The 27,381-nt window shown below is 41.1% G+C and overlaps 1 protein-coding gene across 2 annotated transcripts in view; it reads right to left on the bottom strand.

Moving 5' to 3' along the window:
* Positions 1-16,994, bottom strand: part of LOC124770907 — a 41,384-nt gene extending 24,390 nt beyond the window's left edge. Inside the window, exons 1-3 of one of the 2 annotated variants that reach the window (XM_047249225.1) lie at positions 16,599-16,994; positions 13,692-14,268; positions 6,312-6,461 (exon numbers count right to left, since the gene is read on the bottom strand). In XM_047249225.1, the coding sequence (XP_047105181.1) occupies positions 6,312-6,461; positions 13,692-14,257 (716 nt within the window). In that variant the 5' untranslated portion in view covers positions 14,258-14,268; positions 16,599-16,994. Of the gene's footprint in view, positions 1-6,311; positions 6,462-13,691; positions 14,722-16,598 lie in introns of those variants that run through there. The other variant, XM_047249224.1, reaches the window with a different exon arrangement.
* Between the last annotated feature and the right edge of the window lie 10,387 nt (positions 16,995-27,381).

Here is a 27,381-nt window from a genome sequence, read left to right as displayed (position 1 = left end):
TTGGGCCAAAGAAGTGTCTAGAAAAATTGGCTAGTGTTATAGTGATTGCCAATAGTACGAGTCGACAGGTAACTGAACGTATTAGGTCTTGTGACATTTGCCAGAGAGCTAAGGTAACCAATAAAACTAATCAAGGCCCAATGCAGAATACGTTACCTAAAGATACCATGGATTTACTGTCTGTGGACCTGTATGGACCCCTCCCCACAACTTCTGGTAAATGTAAATGCATTTTAGTGATTTTGGAAGTATTTTCTAAATTTATAAAATTGTATCTCCCGAAAAAGGTGACAATGTCAGTATTCGATAGGATAATTCAGTATTTGAGAACCATTGGAAAACCCAGTGCAGTACTGCCCAATAATTGCCCCAATTTAATTCCAAAAACCTGGAAAGATGGCATGGAGCACAATGGTGTAGAAACTAAACATATTTCGGCCTACCATCCAGGCAGCAACCCTGTTGAATGGTACACGAGGGAAATAGGATGGTTATGTAGGACCTATTGTCACCACAACCACTGAGCGTAGGGCAGATTTGTATGTAAATTTGAGGGTCTAATGAAGACCTTGCCTCATGGGTTTACTGAGTTCACACCTGGGGAAATTCTACTCAATACTAAGAGTAAATGTTTAAATGAGGAAAAAACTAGAGTTCCTACCATTTACAGATTTGGGATTAGCCCAGAAGAAAGAATTGGTGAAAGAAAAAACAAAGCCGAAACGAGATCTAAAAGGCACAATAGCAACCTGAAGTTTGCCATGTTCAAAATTGGAGACTATTTTCTTCTGAAGACCCATGAATAATCAAGTGAACTTAACCACAAAATTTCTAAATTTATGTATATATAATGGGCCATTCACAGTACAAGACACCTCACAACTACGCCTACTATTTAAACTACCCAGAGTCGAAGAAGCTCCTTGATGTCCATAATGTAGTGGATCTCAAACTGTATGTACCTAGGAATGAATAAATGAAGGAATCATACCAGACAAAAATGTATATTATGCTGTAGATGAAATAATGTATATCTTATGAAGCTACTATACTGTATTTAACTGTAATTTATGTTCTTATAAAAATGTTACGTATGTAAAATTGCTGTTACTATCTTAGAAGTTTCAGATTCTAAAACCTGTTGTAAAATATGTGATACCCTATACTGAAAGGGCTACAAGCAAATGTTGCCAAATTGAAAAGAAATGTGGAATGCTTTAAATACAGAATGGGCAGCATAGAAGACTTGCCAAAGTGGGGCAAAAAAAAACAATGTCTGTAATAGACTGCCAAAACCCAAAATGGGCAGCCAATTGATTAATGTGATATGTAATTTGTTAATGTTGTCAAATGCAGTGCAAGCTGCTATTGCAGGTAGCAAAATTATTTTATTTCCATATCTGTTAGTGTTGTATGTGTTTTGCTACAGTTTTCAAAGAGGGACTGTGTTTCAAATAAAGGCAATAAGAAAAGAATAGTAGGTTCAGTTTAAATATGTTTGTTTATGTAAATATCAAAGGATGGACTACTATTATTAGAATCAGCATTGATAGTTTCCTCCTTTGTAACTTCAAAATCACGCTATAGGATGTGTTGCATGTACAATGTCAAATTGCTTGTGATATTTGTAGGGGGTATACTTTTATGTGTATACCTACATTTCTTAATGCTTACAAAATGCTACTCAATATTCTAGGCAATACAGATAAATTTTGCTTACTACTCAACTTACTGTTTCACAAAATGAGAGTCAGATGTGACAGGTGTACATAATTGAATAATGTTGCTTATGTCTTGATTTGATAATGAAGTGTATAGTGGTTTAATGTGTTTTGCAATGTATTGTTTTCATGATCAACTCTGGATGAAGTGATTATTATTTTCGACTGCTTGGCACCATTAAGGTGTTATTGATGTTTGCCTAGCAGGAATCTTCAGTGAACCCTGGGACATATGTAACATCCATTTTTGACCTACTTTGTATTGATATTTCTATTTGTAGAGTTGCTTATGTAGAGTGCTGTATCTGTCATATGTAAAGTGTTTTATCTGTCAGAAATTCTTTGATAACGTATACATATTGCAGTTATGTGAACTTTTGGAACAAAGTTTAAATTAAGCTTGTTAATGTAAATAACTACTGGAATGATTATTATGTAATGCACTGTAAATGACTTGGTCCATAGTCAGGGAATGCAGGGTTGAATGTAAAAGATGTGGGGAATCACTGCAGCTAAAGAAGTAGCCTGGCAGAATGGAAAAGGTGTCGTTCACGCAAGCGGCAACTCGTCCCTAGCGACGGCTAAGGAGTCTGGCTTGAGCAGTGCTGTGGTTAATATCTCGCTAGCAGTAGCAGAACATTGTGGCTCATATTCTTGCAGTTTTGAGGCTGAGGAGCTAAGAGCATTACTTACGCACCTTTGATTCTGCATTTGGTGATACCATGTATAATGGCACGGTTTTCAGCCCTGCAAAAATATAGTTCAGAAGATCTATAACAGGGCGAGGCCAACAGTACTGCCATGACTACATCGCCGTCATGTTAACAGCCACTGCAAATCACGCCACCAGTGCCACCAGCCTTCCACCAAATTGTTTATATTTGGCACTCTGTAAATGGACCAGGTATTTGTGAAATTTGGTTGATTTTAATAATAATTGTGGTATTGCTAAAAGCTGTATCTTGCACCTGTGATTATCTCAAATCACAAACCTCACCAGGAATCCTATCCTAGTGAATTTAATTCCGAGTGTGCTAATTTATTATGAAAAGACTATTCAGGAATAGTAGTGATTACATTCTGATCTGTGGAGTTGTGTTTAAAGTTCAGTTTTATAGTTTGAGAAATACTACACTGCCAGTGTGGTATTCAATCTATCTGCAATCATTTTCTTAAATAATTTGCCTTACTTAAAAAAGTACCAGTAAATAGTAAAGTTGTTAGTTAAAAGAATAATAATATTGAATAGAAGTAAAAAAGATTATTAATTATGCACTTTGATCAGAATTACAAAGCTTTATCACTGTTCATTTTATGAGTAGGTGTTTGAACTTGAATTTAAAATTGTTTTGGCAATCGCACAGTCAACCATATTTTGAGAAGGTTAAAAGACTGCTTTTCAAAGCACATTTGTTATTTGAAGAGTTATAGTTTGTTGTGCTTCACTTAATTAATAATTATTCATGACAATACTCACCATTTCCCATACACACTTGTGTCGTTTTGTTAATGAGCATGGTTCATCAAACCACTAAAGTTTAATAGCCCTCATGTGCTAGGCTAGATGGTTTATGAAGCAAAGCAAAGGTCCCTCCAGAGCCACTGTAGTTAGATTTGCTTTCTGTTTAATTGCTTCAAACTGAGCTCAAGAAAGAAATATTTACTGTGTTAGCTATTTTAATGCAAGCTGGTTCATGTAATGGCATAGAGAAACTCTACTAAGCAATCATGTTATAGAGTATGATCATAATAAACCCCGATTTAAATCAGAATCATTTCATGCTCTGCCCTGTTCAGCAATGCTATTAGTATCGTGTGTTGGTGACTGGTTGTATTAACTGCTGCATCTAGTTCATTCAAGGTACATCGTCTTGACTTCCAAGTTAGTACTACATTTATCTGCAAGGTTAGGTTACTGTGTTGTATTGCGAACAGATGTCAAGAAAGAGTTTAGTAGGTGTTAAGCAAAGTTAGGTTAGCCGTAGCACTGCCTTGAGCGTTATTACATTGTTTGACAAAAATTCCTAATTAGGCTGGCAACTGATATTAATATGTAATATTACGACTTGCTTTAGTGCTGGAGAACATATGCTCCTCACCCACCTGATTAGTGTTGGTTATACTCTGCTGGAGTGTTTTGGAAACGAATCCCAGTCAAACAGATTGATTATACTGTTCCCATTAGGTTATCTCACGGTCACAACTTTCTCAAAAATTCCTCAGAGAGGTTTAATGCAATCACTGACTGCCGTTCATGGTGCTCTGTGTTACCATTACAAGCACTCCCTTCGGAGGAGCCCTCCTGCACCATTCCACAACATGTGGATGGCTGACTTGCTGCAAGCCTGTGCCCTGTGTTCTGTGACATTTGTATGGCTGCTTCGGTATCTTGGCATTTTCAGCTCTTAAGGAGGGAGGCAGAGCTTTAGTTGGTAAAGACATTTCCAGCTGGAGTACATCACAACCAGACACACATTATAGAATCAGGTATTGGATTTTAAGGTGTATCCAGGACCAGATGTACACTCAGATCACAATTTAGTTATGACAATGAGTGAAGTAAATTTTAAGAGAATTGTTACGTGAATTCAGTGTGTAAATAAATAAGATACTGAAGTACACAGAAATGGAATGTGAATTTTAACTTCTATGAGGCTCTAGATAATGTGATAATGAATGGCGATCAAACGAATTTTCACATTCGTCTATATAATCAATGAGATACAATTCATAACAACAGACAGCCAGGAAAAGACATCCAAACACTACAGAAGTGACCAAGCGCTGGTAAGTGTGATAGCTTACGCACAATGAGCCAAACAGCTCATGAATCCAACTTACTGACAAAAATAACAACATCCAGAAGAATGGAAGACAAAGCTGATGATCTGTTTGAGGATGCTAAATTTGGAGTAATGGATCCAGGGAGGTCAACTTGACCTCCAACCTTATAGTGGCAGGAATGTGTGAGAAAAATCAAGAGATATTTATTGGATTTGTAGATATTTACATGACATTTGACAGCATGAAACGGTGAACTTTTTTTCTCTAAATGGTACGTATATGGTACAGCAGATAACATAGAATATGAGCAATAATCAACAAGAATTGGTACTCTGAATCAAAGATGATTAAAGATAAAGATGCAGGTAGTCTCCACAAATGTTCAGATGTGAACACTGAAGAATCATTGGTGGAATTGAAGAAACTTCCAGGAATTTAATTAAATCTGAAGGTGAAAACGATTTTGTTTAATAAAATTCACTGGTGATATTACTGTGTTCACTGAAAGTCCGAATGAATCACCAGAGTTGATGAATGTAATAAATAGTTGAATGAACACTAAATCAGGATTAATGAATGGAAGAAAGAGGAAAGTATTGCTGAGTAGCAGAAATAACATCGGTGGCAATGTTTACATCGGAATTAAGGACCACGCAGTAGATTGCTTGTAGTGACTATTACACATCAAGCTAATTTACACTGAGGGACAGAGCGTGGTTGTTATAAGGAGTAATATTGCGTGGGAAAGCAGGAGATTCCTTGTAAAACAAAGTTACTAATACCAAGGATAGGTCTTAATTTGTATTGGATGTCCCTTAATGTATGTTTGGAGCACAGTACTGCATAAAAATTAATCATGGATTATGGAAAAAAACAAGAGGGGAATCGGAGCATTCTAAATTCGGTGCTATAGAAGGACGTTTAAACTAGGTGAACTCGTTTAAACTAGGTGAACTCTTAACAGAAGAACTGTGGAATGTCTGTGCAGAACAGGTGAGGATAGTGTGGTATGTGGAAAACTGTGACAAGTACGAGGGTCAGCATAGTAAGTTATATTTGAAGGCATCAGGGAATAACTGCTGTGGCACTAGACGTAGTTGTTGAGGTTAAAAACTGAAGGGAAAGACAGAGAGGAATGCATACCACAAATTACAGTGGATTCTGGGTGCCCATGGCACTGTAAATCTGTTGCTCACACAGACAGACACATTGTCAACAGGAGGAAGAGTTTCTGTTTCGCATGTCTGTGGTTACTGGGACTGGCTGTTACAGCAGTGGGGCAACCAAGGTGGACCACTCCCTGACAAGCTAAGGCTCTGCTGACGTTTGCTTCTGGCTGGTGCTTGCAGAGTGTAATTTTTGTTACTGACAGAAACTTTATAGCAAATTATTGGTTTTTTTTTCCCGTCTCATTCCTGACGAGAACCAAAAATGGTCTCATAAATGTGTGTCTATGTGTGACCTCTGCTAGATCATTCCAATACATCCAGAGTAACATACAATTATCTCATTTGACATAGTGTTACACATTCAGTGCACTCATACTCTACCTGCCACTAAATTTTCTGTGGATGACATTGCATGAAATATTGTTGGCATTGGTTCGCTGATCTTGATGAGAATAAGTCACTGAACTGTTGACAATAGCTATTTTCTCTACCAACCTATTCTTAATTAACCTCTCTCCCATGATACTATGATCTAGTCCTGAGGATACCACCCATGAATGATTGTTCTGATGCTTTTCAGTATTTATGTCTGATCTACCATATAATAGTGTGTGTGTGTTTTTTTTAGGGAACTCACTGCATTTGAGAGACAGTGGCCTCATCAGGTGGAGGAGTCATGGGCCGCGCAGCAGCAGGTGTCTGGCAAGGTGCGCTGGCAGAGGTGGCGGCAGCGGCGGAGGTGGTGGTGGTTCTGGTTGTGGTACTCAGCTCCGTAACGACTGGTGCGCTGCACATACAGAGAGAGGCAGGGTGTGAGCTGGCTGGTGTTTCCTCGTGGGGATGTGTGGGTGCCTCCCTATGGCCAGCACTGCTGAGGGACCGTCCACACACTCGCAACTATATGGACGACATGTGCCACATATGGGGACAGGGCTCCCGTTAATACAAATGAATGACCAGTAAGCTAGTAACTATCAGCTGCACCACCCGAGCTTCCCACGGCAGTCGCCGAACACGATACAACAGGTAGTTCAAAACAAAGTGCAGCCAGAAGGTACATACAATGCCCAACATTTGCAAAAACTCAATTACAGAATTACTGGAGAGGTCAGCTCAGGTATTATCACCATCAAATCTGTACCAACAGCCTGAATTGCACTCCACCTAAATTGTATGCAACCACATAATGTTACAGTCTTACAGTCCCTCCGATCTCGTTTCAGTACGGGCATTTCACTCTACAAAATGGTTACTACGAGACACTACTTGGAGAAATTGATCTGTAATACTGAGTCTACAATCAGACTAATGTCACGATAATGTAAATATCACGAAACCTGGTATAATCAGGTGACAGTCTTCAACACTTGTAAACTCAAGTTTATTGCAATAAATGACATTCCAGAAACTTAAGTTTCAACTTGAAATTACATGACTAAGACATTTGTATTACAATTAAGCAACTATTGTCTCTTAAGTAAGTATGAAAGATCTTAAATATCATTTTGGCCACATGTAAGCATATGTGTGCAAATGTTGAAATGACATAGCATAAAGTTTTGTGTTAGATGATTCAAACCCAGCAAGTAATAGGATTGTTAACTAAGGGCAATAATACATTACATATCCAAATATAGCTGGATGCGAATCTGAAATGTTGAGAAAGTATTTTGTACCTTTACTGGGATTTGAATCCAGCACCTATCATTGTTTTCTAACCACAAATACACATTAAACATCTGCTTAGACTAGCTGTAGCGCGATTTGCATATGTCTGAATCGGAAATAACTTAATGGAAACTTCTGTGTGGAGTGGAAATCTAAGCCTGCATGCTGCATGCCTGCATGCATCATCGTTGTTGACTGCACACAAGAAAATGTTTATTATCAAATTCCTTTTTGCCAGTTGCTACGAGTGACATGTCTTAACTTGAAACGATGGCTTGAAAAGTTTCGTGTGACAGTTGAAATCAACACCACCCATCATTATTGAAAAGACACGTAGAGGCGATAAAAATCAAAATTACTTTTCTCCTTTGGTTTGATGAGCACATATTACTATTTCAAATGACACAATGAAATTATTTGCAGACAACCACGAATACAACGGATGCTAACTACTATGGACATATCCCTGGGAACAATTTCTTAGCACAAAAGATCTTTGTCACACCAGATGCATACTGTTACATTCTGAGGACTCATTAGCCTCTGATTGTACATTTTTTTCTAAGGACCAAACATTTTCATTTTATCAAGTTAAGGCCCAATGGCTCAAATGTCCACCCAACCATCCTGGTTTACATTTTCCTTTTTTTTCTTAAACTGATCAGTGCAAATGCTGTGACCTTTCCCTTGAAATGCCACTATCTGTTTCCTTTCCCACATTTGAGTGCTGTAGATTCTGCTTCATCTCTTATGGTCTTGCAGTCGATAGGACGTTTAACACTAAATTACTTCTTTCTTTCTTCCGCAATATTTGCTATTGAATTAATGTGTTCCATGATGGTTAACTGGTCACATTTCATGACGTTTACCAGTAATCAATTGGGCCATACTGGTAACCCACCACATCAAGACAAACCAACTCAAAATGAGAAAATTATTTTCTGATTTGATTTGTTCAGCGCACTTACCACATACACGCACAAAATACTTTGTGCACCATTTTCTAGGCTTAAACAACAATCTTCATGACCATCAAGAGTACAACATTCAGTAAGTCACTCCAAGAATAATTTATAACTTCCAATAAAAAATTATGGCTGATAACTAAACTTATTGCAATCTGTATGAGAACATGTAAAACAAAATCTCTATGATCTTATGCATGAATCTACTTGTTTCAGTAAAATTATGGGTGGCCCTCTTAGGCAATATGCATCAATGTAGTACGCTACATAGAAAAAATTATGGACTTTCTTACGCAATTGCACGATACTTTTTTTAGGCCTCCTTTTACCACCTGGAATTTATCTGGAGGGATTATCTGTGCTACGTAAGCTACGTTTACTGAAGACAAGTCTCGTCTTTGCAATGACCGGTGGTGTTAATAGTAACAGAAGAAACTACAATAATGAATGACCTCTTCAAAAAAAACATTATATTGGATAAACAAAGCTGCTTAGTACCACCTCAAAGTAAAAAATAAATTTCTTCAGAAATTATAACAAAAGGAATCCACTTCGAGAATAACAATGGACCCATTCTCAGAACAGCAACTGCCTATGATTGACTTCCTTATAAATCAAATGCATCTCTTCTCTTAGTAAAATTATATGACCCCAGCACAAAAATTAAGAACTAGAAAATAATTAACTTTCCTTGACACAATACCACACTACTGCAGTTATTAATACAACAAAGGTACCAGGAGAAAGTTCTGAAAGTTTGATTGATACTTGTCACCGAGTTTTTTTGTGTGATCTAGTATTGGTGCAACCTAAACTCTTAGAAGATCACAGCTGCTCAGGTGGGAGCAACATTTCCTGCAGAAATTTCCATAGGCTACGATAATTCCAGTAAGGCAGCTGACAATTATGTGATTTTATTTCATCGATTACAAAATCAAGTCGAAAGTACACATTAGGTAGCTGAGGCAACTAGTGACCATTGATATGGATTAACAAGGAAAAGAATGTTTTGTATAGGCTGTAATTAACCTCCAGGGAAAGGGAATGCTCATCCACTTAGAAGCATCCTTCGTTAACAACAAAACAATGGCACTGGACTGAAAGTTTGGTCGTCTGTTAAAATGGCTCTAGCTTCATATGATTAAGCTCTGTGTTCGAGTCACTGATCAGCCGAACACTAAACAACTATGAAAAGACTCTTAGCTTCTGTTGAGTTCAGTTAAACAACATAGTCTGACAATTAGAAGCTCACCATCATCAACCTTTCCTATACAAGAAATTTTATTTCATTACTGAACCAATGATCATGTAAAGTCACAGCACACTTATTTGAACTTGTAATGTTGAAAATGTTGGTGCTGAACTGAGAATCTAACTCAGGTATCTCTTTCTGCCATTTTGAACACTTTTCGGACGATACAGTTCCATCATTTTGTTGTGTCTGCAACATTCCATAGTCATCCAGGTTTCAATGAAAGATACAGGTGTCAGGTTTTAAATACTAGTTGGGTACAAAAATTTTCACTGTGTAATTTCAAGTTGTAGCATTCGCACTGCAAGTAATAGGTGAAAAGCAATTATGATTTTTAGCATTTGTGCATGCAATGTCCACAATAACAATTGGTGCCAGTTACGACTGAATCAGGCACAGAACTTTTTGGCCTATCATTTCAGATTTATAAATTCCACTCCTAGTGACTGGTGGAAAAGTATTTTGACAGTGTGTAGTGGTAGCATGTACAGGGTTAAGAGTCCCTATCAGCAGAGTACTTTTCCTCGCATAATTTCTAGTTCAGACACAAGCATATCTCACTAGTGGTGAAATAAACTGACATTGTGCATCTATATGTGGCTAGAAAACAACACGATATGTGCTGGGTTCGGAACGCAGTGGGGGAATACTTTGTTGTATAATCATTTCAGTTTCATCATCCCTCTAGTGGTGAAAAATTTCGATACATAAAATTATAAGATTTTATTGTGCGCCATTCACAATCCCTGTCCAAAACAAAACCTTATGCCTCATCATATCTAGTTTGAACAAGCGCAATGCTGTTACATGTGGTTAAAATGATAGTTAAGACCTCTCATGCTTTGTTAGCAAAGACAGTAGTGACCGGATTGGAGTCCTGGGTTCCAGTCCAATACAGAAGCATGTCGTTTGAAGCAGAATCTTGCTTTTTGATATGTCATTTATTGTAATTAACTTTAGTTTACAAGCACTGAGGACCGCCAGCTCTGGTAATGGGTTTTCTGATAATAACGTTATTGTGGTATTGGTTTTCATATGGACAATAGCAGGAAAGGGCAGTTTTCTCTAGTGGTCTCTTGTAGTAATGATTGTGTAGTGAAACGACTGTATGAGAAAGAGAACAGCCTAACTGCAAGACAGTTATGTGGCTGCATACAAACCAGGTGGAATGCAGTTCAGGTCATTTGGCTACTTCTGAGCATAGTAGCACATGCATATAAATCAGGCACAACACTCGTCTGGCTCTCAAAATTTTTTTAATGTAATTAATGTTATACTTTTGATCATCAGATATCGTTCAAAGCCTGTTTTAAAAACTGGCCTTTGAGAGGTACAGAAAAAAACTTGTTGACAGTGTGTTTGAAGCTGAGCTGGGGAAGGAATTTAGTACAGCAGACAGTGCGGCAAGGTGAAACTCGTGATTTGACACCAGAAAGAGGCTGTGGCCGTGCAACAGTTACTTGTCATAACAGTATTACCACACTCTAAATTTCATTCATTAAATACGGTTGACAGAAATTTAAACATTTTTCAAGTGAGCATCCTCACTTTGTAAGCACATATGAAACCACGAGGTAGTTAATGTAAGCTGTGTCATTCCCCAATCCAATCATGGGAAAACAAACACTAACATCTCTGTGTCTGTATGTAGTATGTTTGTTGTTTGAAACATGAATTTTTATGATAATCTTATTGAATAAAAGAGAAAAACACTGAATGATTTACGTACTGGCTATAAGTTCATTACAATTGGATCAGGGAATGCACAGTGTCATCTCAAACACAAGATTTCTGATATGCCAAATAGCACATAAAATATTACGAAAGTATTAAAACCTAAATGAAAAATAAATGATCATTTATCAGTGTTAGTAGCTAGTAGACTTTTATGGACATATGCAATTGTAAAATGGTGCAGAATAAAGGTAACTCTGGATGCAGAGAGACTTTAATGCTCACAGAAATCAGAGGCACAATAGCAACAACAATGGATGGGATAGATAATGTCATAAGGTGTGCCACAGTAGAATGCAAGTCTGTAGTGTTCACTGGGTGGCTATCTAAAAGCCATGGAGCGATCGAGACACGCAGACGGGTCGGATACCTGTTCATCGAAGATGCAGTAAAGCATGGTATTCTGTGTGTCACAGAAGGAAATGTATCTAAGTACTGTGTGAGCTTTATCTAACGGCAGAATAGAGATGTCGACAAAATGAGGTGAGAAGACTCAATTTTAGGCAACCAGCCAGAACTGCCTCGAGGACTGGCTTGTCTGGTGAGGTGGTCCAGGGTGCGAGAGGTGTGAGCAGCCATACACTGGAGCACCGATGCTTACTTCTCCCAGTTTTCTGAACACCTTCCATACAAGCCGTGACACCAGACGATTATTCTTTTATGTAACAGTAAAGGAAACAAAAGAAAAATTCGGAGTAGGTACTAAAGTCCATGGAGAAGAAATAAAAACTTTGAGGTTCGCCGATTATATTGTAATTCTGTCAGAGACAGCAAAGGACTTGGACGAGCAGTTGAATGGAATGGACAGTGTCTTGAAAGGAGGATGAACATCAACAAAAGCAAAACGAGGATAATGGAGTGTAGTCGAATTAAGCCGGGTGATGCTGAGGGAATTAGATTAGGAAATGAGACACTTAAAGTAGTAAAGGAGTTTTGCTATTTGGGGAGCAAAATAACTGATGATGGTCGAAGTAGAGAGGATATAAAATGTGGACTGGCAATGGCAAGGAAAGCGTTTCTGAAGAAGAAAAATTTGTTAACATCGAGTATAGATTTAAATGTCAAGAAGTCGTTTCTGAAAGTATTTGTATGGAGTGTAGCAATGTATGGAAGTGAAACATGGACGATAAATAGTTTAGACAAGAATAGAAGCTTTTGAAATGTGGTGCTACAGAAGAATGCTGAAGATTAGATGGGTAGATCACGTAAGTAATGATGAGATATTGAATAGAATTGGGGAGAAGAGGAGCTTGTGGCACAACTTGACCAGAAGAAGGGATCGGTTGGTACGACATGTTCTGAGGCATCAAGGGATCACCAGTTTAGTATTGGAGGGCAGCGTGGAGGGTAAAAATCGTAGAGGGAGACCAAGAGATGAATACACCAAGCAGATTCAGAAGGATGTAGGCTGCACTAAGTTCCGGGAGATTAAGAAGCTTGCATAGGATAGAGTAGCATGGAGAGCTGCATCAAACCAGTCTCAGGACTGAAGACCACAACAACAACAACAACAACAACAACAACATTCCCTTAAAGCAATTAAAATCCCTTATGTACTTGCTGACATGGCCTGCACACAGAAAAAGGTGACAGACAAACTATGTAACAGAGACAAAGCTTACCGAGGTGTGAATAGTGAATACTCTGATAATCTGCTTTTCTACACGAAGAAAATTCCGCAGATCAACATCAGCTGTCGAAACCTGTAAATTTGTTGCCACCCTCCTCGAACCGTTGTGCAGTAAGCTTCCTTGCTCGAGGTGTCGGCCAGAAGTGACGTACTCGGTCGTCGTCTTCATGCAGCGTGACACTATTCAGAGGTGTCTCATTGTCATGAACAACTTTAAACGCTGCTCTATACGAACAGGCTTACAGCAACCCATAAGAGCTGCTGGCTGCAAACTACACACATCACTGTGTCTGAGGCCGGGTTGGGCAGTACAGCTTTGTGTGCACAGCGGAATGCATGATGCTGCGCTTACACAGTGAATGTATCCTATTCTCCTGACACTTGATGCCAAAACCTAAAGAACCACTTTTCCTCCACGTGTAGTTCGACAGATAAATGTCTAGAAATTGGTTGTTTGATGATTTTTGCTAGAAAACATACCTGTTAATGAAGTGGACTCAGCTTAGGGATTCAGCTAATCTGCTACAAGAGGACAATGATAGCATCGTGAGCTAGCAGGAAATGACGGTCTATGATTGCGTATCTTACAGCAGTGACACATCTAAGGAAATTCACAGGAAACATTATAGTCAAGCAAATGCACACACAGTCTCACACTCTCACACACACACACACACACACACACACACACACACACACACACACACACACACACACACACACATCCAGAACTGAGGGACACGAATGAGTGGGTTGTCTCGCCCTTACCTGCTTTTTGGTGGTGGATCATACAGCAACCGGCTCACTTCGATCAAGTCTTTTGGTTGATGAAGCATCGCATCTGCCCACCCCTGAGTGGCCATCACCTCGAACGGACAGGTCTTAATGAACGCCAGTGCAGCTCGCCTGAGGTCACTGCAGGAGTGGCGGACTGCGAGGACGGCTGCGGCCGCCGCGGTCTCGACAGTCAGCTGAGCGGCCACCTGCCTCTCGCACTCTGCCTTCAGCCCCGACACCCCGTACTTATCCGCTGCGGCCAGCAGCTGGGGGGCCGTGCCGGGCAGCTGGGAGGCCCGCAGGGTGTACAGGTAGGAGACCAGCTGCCTCAGCACCGGGCCCTCCACGTCGGCAATCCTCACCACGCCGGTGCTCGTCTCGAGGGTGTTGTGGGCGAACATGGCCGCCAACACGGGGCTCCTGTCTGCAAGGACAGCCCTGTGCGCCACCAGCCGAGTGTCGCCTGCCTCGAGTATCACCATGGCGTCGTCCCCGGCGTCCAGGAGTGCACCCAGGTCCGCAGTCACTGTCTCCGTCACATCTTTAACTGCTTCCATTGTGGACAATTCTGAAACACGGCAACACGGAGCAGCCCTTTCAGCATACAGGTGACTGACGATACTTCTACGAGAGACAGGCACACCTTTCTCCAGCAACAGTTGATAAATGTTGTCTGTCATCAGTCAGTTTCAACACTATCACACCCTTTCTGTCAGACTGATGCCATTGGTGAGTAACTGCAAATCTTTAGCAATAACATTTTCAAGAGTTCATTTCCTTTCGGCACATTTCATTTGGAGTACAAGCTCCAGATGCGGCAAAGACATTATCCCCAAATTTTTTCTACAGCGAAATGTTACTTGGTCTGGAAATGGTTCAAAATGGACATCTACCAAAATATTAAAAAGGTTGTAAAGATCTATAGTAGTACTTTATTCAACGAGATATTCTCTTTACATCTCATGTTATTCAAGAAAACAACATTGTCCACGAGACTCAGAGGGCCATAGACACGGGTTCCCGGGTAAATGCTGTGTTTCTTGACTTCTGTAAGGTGTTTGATGCAGTGCCCCACAATCGTTTAATGAATGAAGTAGACAACACGGACTATCAGACAAATTGTGTGATTGGAGTGAAGAGGTCCTAGATAACAGAACGCCACATGTCATTCTCAATGGAGAGAAGTCTTCCGAAGTAAGAGTGATTTCAGGTGTGACGCAGGGGATTGTCGTTGGACCGTTGCTACTCACATTATATATAATTTACCTTGTGGATAACATCGTAATTTCACTGACGCCTTTTGTGGATGATGCTGTAGTATATCGAGAGGTTGTAACAATGGAAAATTTTACTGAAATGCAGGAGGATCTGCAACAAATTGACCCATGGTGCAGGGAATGGCAATTGAATCTCAATGTAGACAAGTGTAATGTGCTGCGAATACATGGAAAGAAAGATCCTTTATCATTTAACTACAATATAGCAGGTCAGCAACTGGAAGCAATTAATTCCATAAATTATCTGGGAGTACGCATTAGGAGTGATTTAAAATGGAATGATCATATAAAGTTGATCGTCGGTAAAGCAGATGCCAGACAGATTCATTGGAAGAATCCTAAGCAAATGCAGTCCGAAAACAAAGGAAGTAGGTTACAGTACGCTTGTTCGCCCACTGCTTGAATACTGCTCAGCAGTGTGGGATCCGTACCAGATAGGGTTGATAGAAGAGAGAGAGGAGATCCAACAGAGAGCAAAGTGCTTCATTACAGGATCATTTAGTAATCGCGAAAGCGTTATGGAGATGATAGATAAACTCCAGTGGAAGACTCTGCAGGAGAGACGCTCAGTAGCTCGGTACAGGCTTTTGTTGAAGTTTCGAGAACTCCTACGTATATCTCGCCAAGAGACCATGAGGATAAAATCAGAGAGATTAGAGCCCACACAGAGGCATGCCGACAATCTTTCTTTCCACGAACAATAAAAGACTGGAATAGAAGGGAGAACCGACAGAGGTACTCAAGGTACCCTCCGCCACACACCGTCGGGTGGCTTGCGGAGTATGGATGTAGATGTAGATTGTTTTATGACCTGAATCTGTATTATTCGTCATTTAACTAGCGGTTATGCACGTACCCTTGCAGGAGTTGTTTCACACAGGGGGTCTACGAGTGAGCTCCTGTCTCAAGACTTCATCGGGAGAATGACTCATTCATGTACAGTGGCAGACGGTCTGAATCGGGCTCAGCAGAGTACGTGGTTCCAATTTTCATCCACCAGAGTAAAGTAGGGGACAGACACATTCAATAAACGGGCCAAGAGAATGTTTTTGTGAATTTTTCTGTTTACTTCTTGAATGATTTTTTGTTTATTTATGTTTGTACAGTTTTGTATACGTTTCAGCAGTGTGAATGACGCGTGAATGTGTAAATATGTAGATATTGTTATACTGAGAAACGCTGTACGAACTAGTGTGAGAAATTTTTAAGACACTGAATGCAGACGTTTTAGGAAGTACAGATTTTGTAAGTAATTATCACGTGGCACATTGAGAAGATCGATGACCAAAAAGTTGATTTATTAATTAGACACTGATAAACTTAATAGTGCGGCGAGCATTTGCGTTTAAGAACAATCCTTGCTTAGCAGGTGTTCATATTTCGGGAAATACGTTACCACAGACTTGCTAACGTGAATGAAAGGGTTTGCGCATGACTGTGGTACGATTAGCACCGCCTTGGCAGCGAACTTTTAATTCTAAATTTCAGAATATACCTCAATTTTGTCAGTACTTCTACCTTTCACTCAAAATTCAGACCTTTTCCCAATTCTTAGAATAGTTACGCTGTATGCAGCCTGGTGCGCGTCGCAGTACGGCAGGTTTCTGCTCGGCTTTCCTACCAGTGATCTGCTGCAACGAGTTCACAGGTAGGTGCAGGCAACAGGAACCGTGCTGACGCACATGGAGCACATGCCGGGTAAACAGTAAAAAAGCCGTGGTACATTGAATCCGTGGTTGAGGGAAATTTAGTGAGAGACCGTATAGTGAACGATAATGAAAAATTTAGTGAATCGGTACACGCGGAATTTTGAACCCAACCCATTTCGCGACGCCCGAGAGACTGACAAGAAAGAAGACGTAATACAGAGCGCAGCGAAGCAGCAGGCGGCGTCATAGCGGTATCAACGAGCAGCACTACGTAAGAGCAGGGATGCCAACTTACACGATGAGCGGGGACCCTTAACACTGGTACGGCAGGCTGAGGTGGTCTGACACTCCGTTTCAGCATGCCGAGGCTGCAGCATTCAATGAAAGGTAAGTTTGTTACATTTGTGTGTGTGTGTGTGTGTGTGTGTGTGTGTGTGTGTGTGTGTGTGTGTGTGTGTTTTGAAAGAGTAACATGGAAGGTGATAAACATTTTAAAATACGATAAAAAGAGGAAGGACCCTCAATGAATATAAGAGCTTCACAAACCAGCAGGGCTGAACAGAGAGGAGTAGGCCTAGTAGATGTTAAAGTAAAAAGAGGAGAATTTTGACGATGTTTCTTTCTTATTTACGGGCCGTGGAGTAGAAGCTGCTTCAAGTACGTCAGTTAATGTAACTGGTGGAGATAATGTAGAGCCTGGAAGTGACATGAAACATGAAATCGGTAACAACCAGTTGTGTCATGACAATGGCTGGTAGTGTAACTGAATCAAATGTGTCAAATTTGGATACAAAATTTGGTATAGTATCGGTGGAACAACATAAACAGGAAACAGTAATGCAGAAAATAGAACCAAGATGTATGCAATAAATGTTTGCAGCTGTAATGGGTTCTATAAAAGATGAACATACTAATTTTGCCGAAACAATTGGCCAGAAAATCAACGAAAAACTTGTAAGGCAAACTGCGGTTTAAAAAAATGTGAGAAAATGATTTGAAGTCGTTAGAATGTAAAGTAGATGACAAAATTTCTCAAGTTGAGAATAACTCCCAACACTGCACTAGAACTGTAAAAACTGAATTAACAGATGCCTTGAAAAAGTTACTTTTGCAAACAAAGGATAGAGGTGATAAAAGAATATGCCAAATGTATGGATGAAGTAAAAAGTGTGTCTGACCTAGTGGATGTGTCAGAAGAAAATGTTCTTCAGCTGACTAACCAGGTAGAAGAGGTTGGAAATAAGTCGGGTGAGCATAGCAGTAGATTATGCCAAGTTGAAACTAACCTCAGACATGGGACTAACACATGTGGGTGTAGTTTTGTAGCAGAATCGTCTGAAATATCATATGTCGCTAACACGCAGTTTTTACATTTTGATCCAACAGGAAATGTACATACAAAAGAATTTTGGAAGGTATTCTAACTACCCATGAACTGGCGAAACAAAATTATTGCAGCTCCGAGGGATGACTTCCATAAATTCGTTAGTTATTTGGAGAGAGTTGACAAGTAGTTGTATGAGGAGGAGCATGCAAATCGTAACGAGTTTAGAAAAGTTGTGGTATGTTTTCAAAGAGATAGTATCGAGAGCAACTGAGAGATATGTACCACATAAATTAATGAGTGATGGTACTGATCCCACATGGTACACAAGACGCGTCACATCGTTGTTGCAGAAGCAACAAAAAACGTATGCCAAATCTAAAAGCACTCAGAATCCCCAAGATTGGCATAGTTTTACAGAAGTTCGAAATATAGCGCGTACTTCAATTCGAGATGCTTTTAATAATTGCCACAACGAAATTCTGTCTCAAAATCTGGCAGAAAACCCAAAGAGATTCTGCTCATACATAAAGCACACCAGTGGCAAGACGCAATCAATAACCTCCACTCCGCGATAACGGTGAAGTCACTGATGACAGTGCCACTAAAGCAGAGCTATTAAACATGGTTTTCCGAAACTCCTTCAGCAAAGAAGACGAAGTAAATAGCCCTGAATTCCAATCAAGAACAACTGCCAAGATGAGAAATATAGAAGTAGATATCCTCGGTGTGACAAAGCAGCTAAAATCACTTAATAAAGGCAAGGCCTCCGGATATATAACCACTCGCTCACAGAAAGATCCGTACCTAAAGACTCGAAAATTGCTCAACTCACACCAATACCCAAAAAGGGAAGTAGGAGTAATCTGCTGAATTATAGGCCCATCTGATTAACGTCGATTTGCAGTAGGGTTTTGGAACACATACTGTATTCGAACATTATGAAGTACCTCGAAGGAAACCATTTATTAACACATAGTCAGCACGGATTCAGAAAATATTCTTGTGAAACACAACTAGCTCTTTATGCTAATAAAGTAATGAGTGCTATCGACAGAGGATGTCAAATTGATTCCATATTTTTAGGTTTCCAGAAAGCTTGCGACACGGTTCCTGACAAGCGTCTTCTAACAAAACTGCGTGCCTACAAAGTATCGCCTCAGTTGTGCCACTGGATTCGTGACTTCCTGTCAGAAAGGTCACAGTTCGTAGTAACAGAAAGTCATCGAGTAAAACAGAAGTAATATCCGGCGTCCCCCAAGGAAGTGTTATAGGCCCTCTATTGTTCTTGATCTATATTAACGACATAGGAGACAATCTGAGTAGCCGTCACAGATTGTTTGCAGATGATGCTGTCATTTACCACCTTGACTCGCAAAATGATTTAGATAATATATCTGTATGGTGTGAAAAGTGGCAATTGACTCTGAATAAAGAAAAGTTTCATGTTATTCACATGAGTACTAAAGGAATTTAGCTAAATTTCGATTACGCGATAAGACACACAAAACCGAGGGCTGTAAATTCAGCTAAATACTTAGGGATTACTATTACAAATAACCTAAATAGGAACGATCACATAGATAACATTGTGGGTAGAGCAAACCAAATACTGGGATTCATTGGCAGAAAGGAGAAACAGGTCTACCAAAGAGACTGCTTACACCACGCTTGTCCGCCCTATTCTGGAGTACTGCTGTGCCGTGTGGGATCCGTATCAGGTGGGACTGACGGATGACATCGAAAAAGTACAAAGAAGGGCAGCTCGTTTTGTACTATCGTGAAATAGGGAGATGGTGTCGCAGACACTATACGTCAATTGGAGTGGCAATAATTAAAACAAAGGCGTTTTTCGTTCTGACTGGATCTTTTCACGAAATTTCGATCACCAATTTTCTCCTCCGATTGCGAAAACATTGTGTTGCTACCCACCTACGTAGGGAGAAATCATCATCACGATAAGAAAAATCGGGGCTCACACAGAAAAATAGAAGTGCTCGTTTTCCCGCATGCCGTTCGAGAGTGGAATGGTAGAGAGACAGCTTGAAGGTGGTTCATTGAACCCTCTGCCAGACAGTTTATTGTGAATAGCAGTGTAACCACGTAGAAGTAGATGTTGTATCGAACGACCAAACAATGCAGAACCGCGGCACAGTGTAAACGTTAACACAATTGGCGAGTACCGTGGAAATAGCAGGGGCGGAGGTGGCGAGAGGTGGCGCTATCCACCAAATGATAGGCGAAATAATGGGGAGCAGGTGCACTATTATCGACCGTATTCTCCTGTGTGAGAGGATGATGATGCGCCAAGGCGACTGCAAATGGTGGTGGACATAAGAAATGGTACAGAATCCGAGAATCCGTTAAACTAAATGCCGTCTGTGAAAGGGCTAGCGTTTACAAGATGGGAAGTACTAATTTGAACCCGCTAGCAAAACCCTACGTACGTGTTAGAACTAAAGAGCCAGGAATTGTGAGGAGCAGAAGAATGTAGTAACAGGCGGAACGCGCTATGTACAAATCTGTACATTTAACGGAGGTTTAGGGGATTTTTTGGACGTACACACAAAATAAGCACTGTGTTGCAGACGAAGTGGGTGATGTATTTGCGGAAAATCTGACAGAACATGATTGCCAGAAAGTCTTTAGTGACCAAGTTGAAGTCGAGTCATGATCTGGGGAAGGAGAAAGTACAGAAGGTGCAGAATTACAGGAGATTAGTGACGTCAGTGTAGAGGAAATACTAGCGTCTATAAATGACGACGTTGGTGAGGCTACAAGGGAGAGGCAGGAAAATGGTGACCAAAATGGGGTCAGCCAACTAATTGTGGGAAAAAGGGAGAGATAGAAAGGAAAGGGAGAATGACGAAGCGCTAGAAAAAATTTGAGCTGTCATTTAGTGAATAGAATAGTATGACGGAGAAAAGTGATAAGGGTAATTCTGCAAAAATGTGTGTAATTTCTGGAAACAGAGGTTTCGATTGAAGGGAGGCTGTGAACGATTTGTTGGAGGAGGGTTCTGACACCAGCAATGAAAGGCAGGTGTTGAGTCAGCCAGTAAGTATTCTGCAAGTGTGTAACGAAGAAGTGCAGTGTTTAGCAGATAGTGGCAGTGGTTTATGTTGGTTAGAATTGTTGCCAAATAGAAATGAACTTGTAATAATGCCAGTAATGGGGGTGCAAATAATTGTAGCCACAGAAACGAGTTATAAAAACGTGTTAAACTAGAAGTTCTCTTGCCAGTAAAAAAATGGTGTGCAGGTACTCCAAAACATCCTTATAATCTCTGATCTATGTATAAAAATGCCAATTGGTGTAGATCTCCTTAACCAATATAAAGGGAGATTAAATTTTAATGAAAATACAGTAATTTTTTAACAATCGGGAAATAACTGAACATTTACGCTAGTTGTCCATCCAGCGGAAATGTAGACCGCTAATAAAGTTTGAATTATTTAAAGCACTTTAAGACAAAAAATTTCTGAGGTATTACTTTTCTGCTAGCCCTTACATTCGCAATCTCAAATTTTACTTTCCGATTCGTTTTCGTGCCTTTTATTAAAATACTAATAAATACAATGTCTGGAGTATTATTCCGTTTTATTTGTAGTGCATGTGACATACAAAATGAAAGGAAAAAGCTAAAGAGATTGCATGTAGGGACTCGGCCCCAGGACCCTCGGTTCACCGCTCTGAACTCTCTCTGGTGCGCCAACCGCTGACTGGGAGCTGTGCTGACAAATGGCTCATTCCTCGTCCGACCCGCGCCAAAACACCTGCTGTTTGCTAAACGCTTCGCCTTCTGGAGCCCCCGATTATGTCGCATTGACTTCTGGCCGAGCCCTGCAGAGACCATAAATCTGTAGGGAGCAGGTGAGCTGCCCTTGTGAGTGTAAAGGAGTAGAGAGACGTCTGTTCGACAGAGAAGGTAGAATAATTTCTGGCGCCGAAAATGCAAACGATTTGGAATTATCCAGTCTTACGCTTTCCCAAATTTTTTCATGTAAGTATGCATGTCACTTCTTGCAATATAAGGGAGGTAATTTTCTGCCTTGCACAACAATCCAGCAGACATGCGTGACGCTAAATGAGGAGCATTTGAGTTATCATTTATTTGTCATGTTGCTTTTAGCGCCGGGTGCCTCGAAACAGATGCTTGGCATGCCCTTGATGCAGCTGCTTTCATTTAAGCAGAGGGGCTGCGTCTTTAAGGGATGTGGAATCTCTCAGGAAAGAAAGGCGCTCGGAGACAACTGTATGTGCGCTATAGTAAGGAACCAACCCTGGCATTTGACTAAACTGAAAATGGGAATCCACTGAAAATCATTTTCAACGTTGACGGCAGATAGATTCAAACCACCTCGTCTCCCGAATCCAGGGATTGCTAGCTCAGCGGCTCGGCTCGCAGAACTACCCGGGGTCGGAAGAGAATCGAGGAAAACCAGATGTTTTACAATAAAATAAAATGCCCCGCAACAAACGATTGAATTCTGACATAGCTTGTTTTTCCTTTACACGTGCATGTTTAGTCACTTGACACTGCATGGATGAGGACACATCTTTAAGATTTAACTGTGCATGAAGTTGCTGGCGTCAGTTACTGGGGTGTCACAAGAGCAGAAATAGATTTCGTAAGAAAGGGTGAGGGAGGGACGAAGGGCGCTGCCGGCTCGGAGGAATTCAAGCAGCGCGCTTTTGGAAACGAACGAACTACAGAATGCGCTCTCTCATCCTGTACCACCCCCCCCCCCCCCCTCCGGCCAAAAAATGGTTCCATATCGGAACTGACTTTCATAACTGATACTACCCAGGTGATAAGATTGGGTCACGTTTCGGCATTTTGTCCACTAATGACAGAAAAGTAGGCAAAAGTTTTGAAAAGAATACAGCCATCGCCATTTAGGCGATAGTTTTCTTGATGAACGCGATTTTTGGGCGACACAGCTGAATCCGAGCGTATTTTTGTGCACTGATTATAATTTAATGTTATTTTCTATGATATTTACCGCTTCGCTGCCTTGTGAAATACTGAAATATGGCAACCCCAAAGCTCCACCAGCCTCCGAGTAACGACTACAGTGCTAACACTGAACTGCTATAGGCAGGTAATTACGCAATGACAGTAGTGCGTACATATTTTTAACTTACCATAACGCTGGCGGACGAATCAAAATCGATTTGCCTCTTCTTTCCTGTTACGAACTTATTCATAATTATAAACTATCACAACAGCACACAAACAATAAACGGTAGCACTTACATTACATTTGAAACGTCCCCTTTGAACATTTGTACACGACTGTGCTTAAACTGACACACAATACTTTTTTAGTGCAACGCAAACTGACTTTCAATAATCCCTACAAAAGAATGGCCCTGACTAACATTAACCTATACCTTTCACAAATCACTTACCTCACAAAAAATCTTCGTTACTCGAACTACTGCAATACAGCGAGCGCCACTACTGCCAGCTAAAAAGATTCAAACTACTGAAGGCACTAACTACTGATAGGCATAGTTAGCAAATGAAAGATTTTAATAGAGAACAAACAATGTATTTACCTCAATAGTGTTCAAAAGTCATAATGTATATAGCAGTTCATGACATCCAGTCTTAAAATTTCAAACACATTCAACTACAATTAACTGAAGTGGTTAATAAAACTGAACAAACAAGGCCAACATTTGGTTTTGGCTAAGAGAGCGACAGAGAGCTGACAGTGCTACGAATGTGTAGACAGCTCCAATCTATCTTTGAGCTAACTGACTACTGACAGGGCGTATCCCCCTTTCGTCGTGTGATTGGAAATCAAAATATCTTTCAACTTCAGTACATGGTACCTACGTCTTAAGTACTTTCGTTTGTGTGATAGGGGGCCCCCGGACATTCTGCACCACCCCTTTCCCTACCTCCTTGCGCCATTTCGTGTAGTATGATCTGTTACTGCGGGATGCGTTCCTTTTTTGTTTACTTTTCGTGCCATTGGGAGCGGCACTCTCCCTCTGCCCCCCCCCCCCTCCCCCTCCCCACCACCACACACCACCTCTCTCTGTGCGGTGTGCGTGTGTGTGTAGATTACTGCACCCGCGGTCTACGCGTCGCGTATTTCACTAATAACCACGATTTGCCTGGTCTTCGGTTCCAGCCTCGCCACTGATTAATTCTAGAATAAAAACAATCGGCAATGGCGGCCAAAGACTTCCGGCACAAAAGTCACACTCGTTCCGCCAGCGGCCTTGTGAAAGATGCCGGAGGGGGGCTGTGAAACTGCTTCAGAAATGTCGAAGAATCAGCAGTGATCAACAGCACGAGGATGCAGGGCGCAATGGAAACCACTTGTGATAGGCGGTAAAACATTTTGTCATTGCAAAAATTTGAAAGTACGTATTTGTTGCAAAAACTTAACTGTGATTTTATTAAAAAAAGCATTATAATCATTGAAAATGGCAGAAAACAAGACAAGGAGAGAAAACGGGAATCTTTACGATCCTTTTTTCTTACAGTGTTTTGTGAGAGGGCCTCGCTAGTTCCGGCGAATGCCTGAACTGAGCAAAACCCTTGATTTCTGTGTTGATATATTGTACACCGCATCAGAGACAACACACAGTCGAAACCGGTTGTAACGACGTACAAGGGACCGATGGTTTACGGTAGTTACAGCTGACAGTCGCACAAACCGGTTGTTTTCTTTGGATTTTAATAATAATTTCACGTCTGTAAATTTTAGGCTGTCTTGGAGTTGACTTTCGGAAAAGCAGCAGAAATACGGTGCACCTACATACAGTTTTTATAATGCGGTATTTGTCGAGAGGGACTGAAGAGGAATTTTTCTTACGTTTGTCCGCTACGTACAGCAATAGAATGCCATCAAAATGCAAAAACCTTCAATAAGTGAAGAAAGAAGGAGCAACGACGTGAACGGTTCACTCATATTGAAGGTGGTCTTGGACTGAACGAGGTAACGTGTTGAGCACTTTTAGAACTTGCAGTGAGAGCTGTGAGGTAGGGCAGCCAGGAAGGACACACCTCCGCTTCAGTTATTGAATCACAAAAATTTAATCAACAGAACCAAAATGGTAAGACAGTATTCTGAACATGGATTACAGGAAGGCCTATACTTGCTCCTATGTTTCTCGTTAAAATGTTCCTCTAGAACTGGCATGTGATTACATTTTCACGCAATTTGGGTGCATAGATCCTGAGAAATCAGTACTCAGAACAACCACTTCTGGCCGCAATAACGGCCTTGATACGCCTCGGCATTGAGTCTAACAGAGCTTGGATCGTGTACAAGTACAGTTGCCCATGCAGCTTCAACGCGATACGACAGAAGTAGTGACTGACGTATTGTGACGAGCCAGTTGCTCGGCCACCATTGACCAGACGTTTTCAACTGGTGAAAGATCTGGAGAATGTATTGGCCAGGGCAGCAATCGAACATTTCCTGTATCCAGAAAGGCCCGTACAGGACCTGCAACATGCGGTCGTGCATTGTCCTGCTGAAATGTAGGGTTTCGCAGGGATTGAATGAAGGGTAGAGCCACGGTTCGTAACATCTGAAATGTAACGTCCACTGCGAACAGGAGGTGACCGAGACGTGTAACCAATGGCACCCCATACCATCACGCCGGGTGATACGCCAGTATGGCGATGACGAATACACGCTTCCAATGTGCGTTCACCGCCATGTCGCCAAACACGGGTGCGACCATCATGATGCTGTAAACAGAACCTGGATTCATCAGAAAAAATGACGCTTTGTCATTCGTGCACCCAGGTTCGTCGTTGAGTACACCATCGCAAGCGCTCCTGTCTGCGATGCAGCGTCAAGGGTAACCGCAGCCATGGTCTCCGAGCTGATAGTCCGTGCTGCTGCAAATGTCATCGAACTGTTCGTGCAGATGGTTGTTGCCTTGCAAACGTCCCCACCTGCTTACTGAGGGATCGAGACGTGGCTGCGCGATCCGTTACAGCCATGCGGAAAAGATGCCTGTCATCTGGACTGCTAGTGATACGAGGCCGTTGGGATCCAGCACGGCGTTCCGTATTACCCTCCTGAACCCACCGATTCCATATTCTGCTAACAGTCATTGTATCTCGACCAACGCGAGCAGCGATGTCGCGATACGATAAACCGCAATCGCGATAGGCTACAATCCGACCTTTATCCAAATCGGAAACGTGATGGTACGCATTTCTCCTCCTTACACGAGGCATCACAACAACGTTTTACCAGGCAACGCCGGTCAACTGCTGTTTGTGTATGAGAAATCTGTTGGAAACTTACCTCATGTCAGATCATTGTAGGTGTCGCCACCGGCGCCAACCTTGTGTGAATACTCTGAAAAGCTAATCATTTGCATCTCACAGCATCTTCTTCCCGTCGGTTAAATTTCATCTTCGTGCTGCAGCAATTTTAATGGCCAATCGTGTACTTAACACACGTAACCACAAAACATGAATGACGAATACCCAATTACTCCATCTCTGTTCTTTGAAAAAACAGCACACATTGGGATTTAATTTTCTAGTTTTCTCTGACCGCAGCGAAGTCAGTTGCTTTAAATGCAGTACAATAATGCATACTACAATATACTGTCCTACTTAAGGTAATCTGTTATATTTGTTTGCTTTTCACATCTAAGATGTGCGTACGCACTTTGCATTTACGATGTATTCGTTGTGAGGCCTAATTTAAAGACAACAATCTGCTGAAATCGAAAGTTCAAAAATAAGCGTTGCGTCTACGAATACGCAACAACCAAAAACGAACATTGGGCGTTACAGCCTATGTGTTTCCCCGAAACCGGATTAAACATCGTACTTTTATACGATAAGTCGCAAAAAGCGATGTCGTACTAAGCGACCTTTTAAATATATTGTTGACACAGGCTTTAGATGGAACCATTAGATTTCGGTGTCACGGCCAACAAGTCGTTAAAAGTGATGTCGCTATGAACAGTCTCGAATGTATGTACACGCGAGGCCGTGTGACCTGTAATCGAGAAAGTGGGCTGATGATTCCTCCATTGGCAAAGGATTCCTGATCGGTCAGCCATTCGGATCCCTTTCAGGGGACTGTCTAGGGGGAGGCGACCAAAGGAAAAGGCGGAAAATGAACTAAAGGTTTACGTTGTATGACCTGGGGCATGAAATGTCAAGTTTGAACTTGTGGTAGGGAGGGTGCAAAATCTGAAATGGCAAATGGTAAGGCTCAATCCAGATACAGGAAATGGCAAATGGTAAGGCTCAATATAGACAGTGGGGTTCAGTGAAGCGAAATGGGAAGAAGACATGGGTTTCGGTCACACAGGTATACGGCAATATCAACGGCAGAAAATGGTACAACGGGAGTAGGATTTGTTATGAAAAGGAAGGTAGGACAGAGTGAATTACTGTGAACCGTTCGGTGACAGGGCAGTTTTCA

Source organism: Schistocerca piceifrons, unplaced genomic scaffold, assembly GCF_021461385.2.
Source record: "Schistocerca piceifrons isolate TAMUIC-IGC-003096 unplaced genomic scaffold, iqSchPice1.1 HiC_scaffold_835, whole genome shotgun sequence".
In the NCBI taxonomy this organism is placed as follows: Eukaryota; Metazoa; Arthropoda; class Insecta; order Orthoptera; family Acrididae; genus Schistocerca; species Schistocerca piceifrons.
Note: the sequence above shows the minus strand (reverse complement) of the source record. Positions and strands in the feature narration are given on the sequence as shown.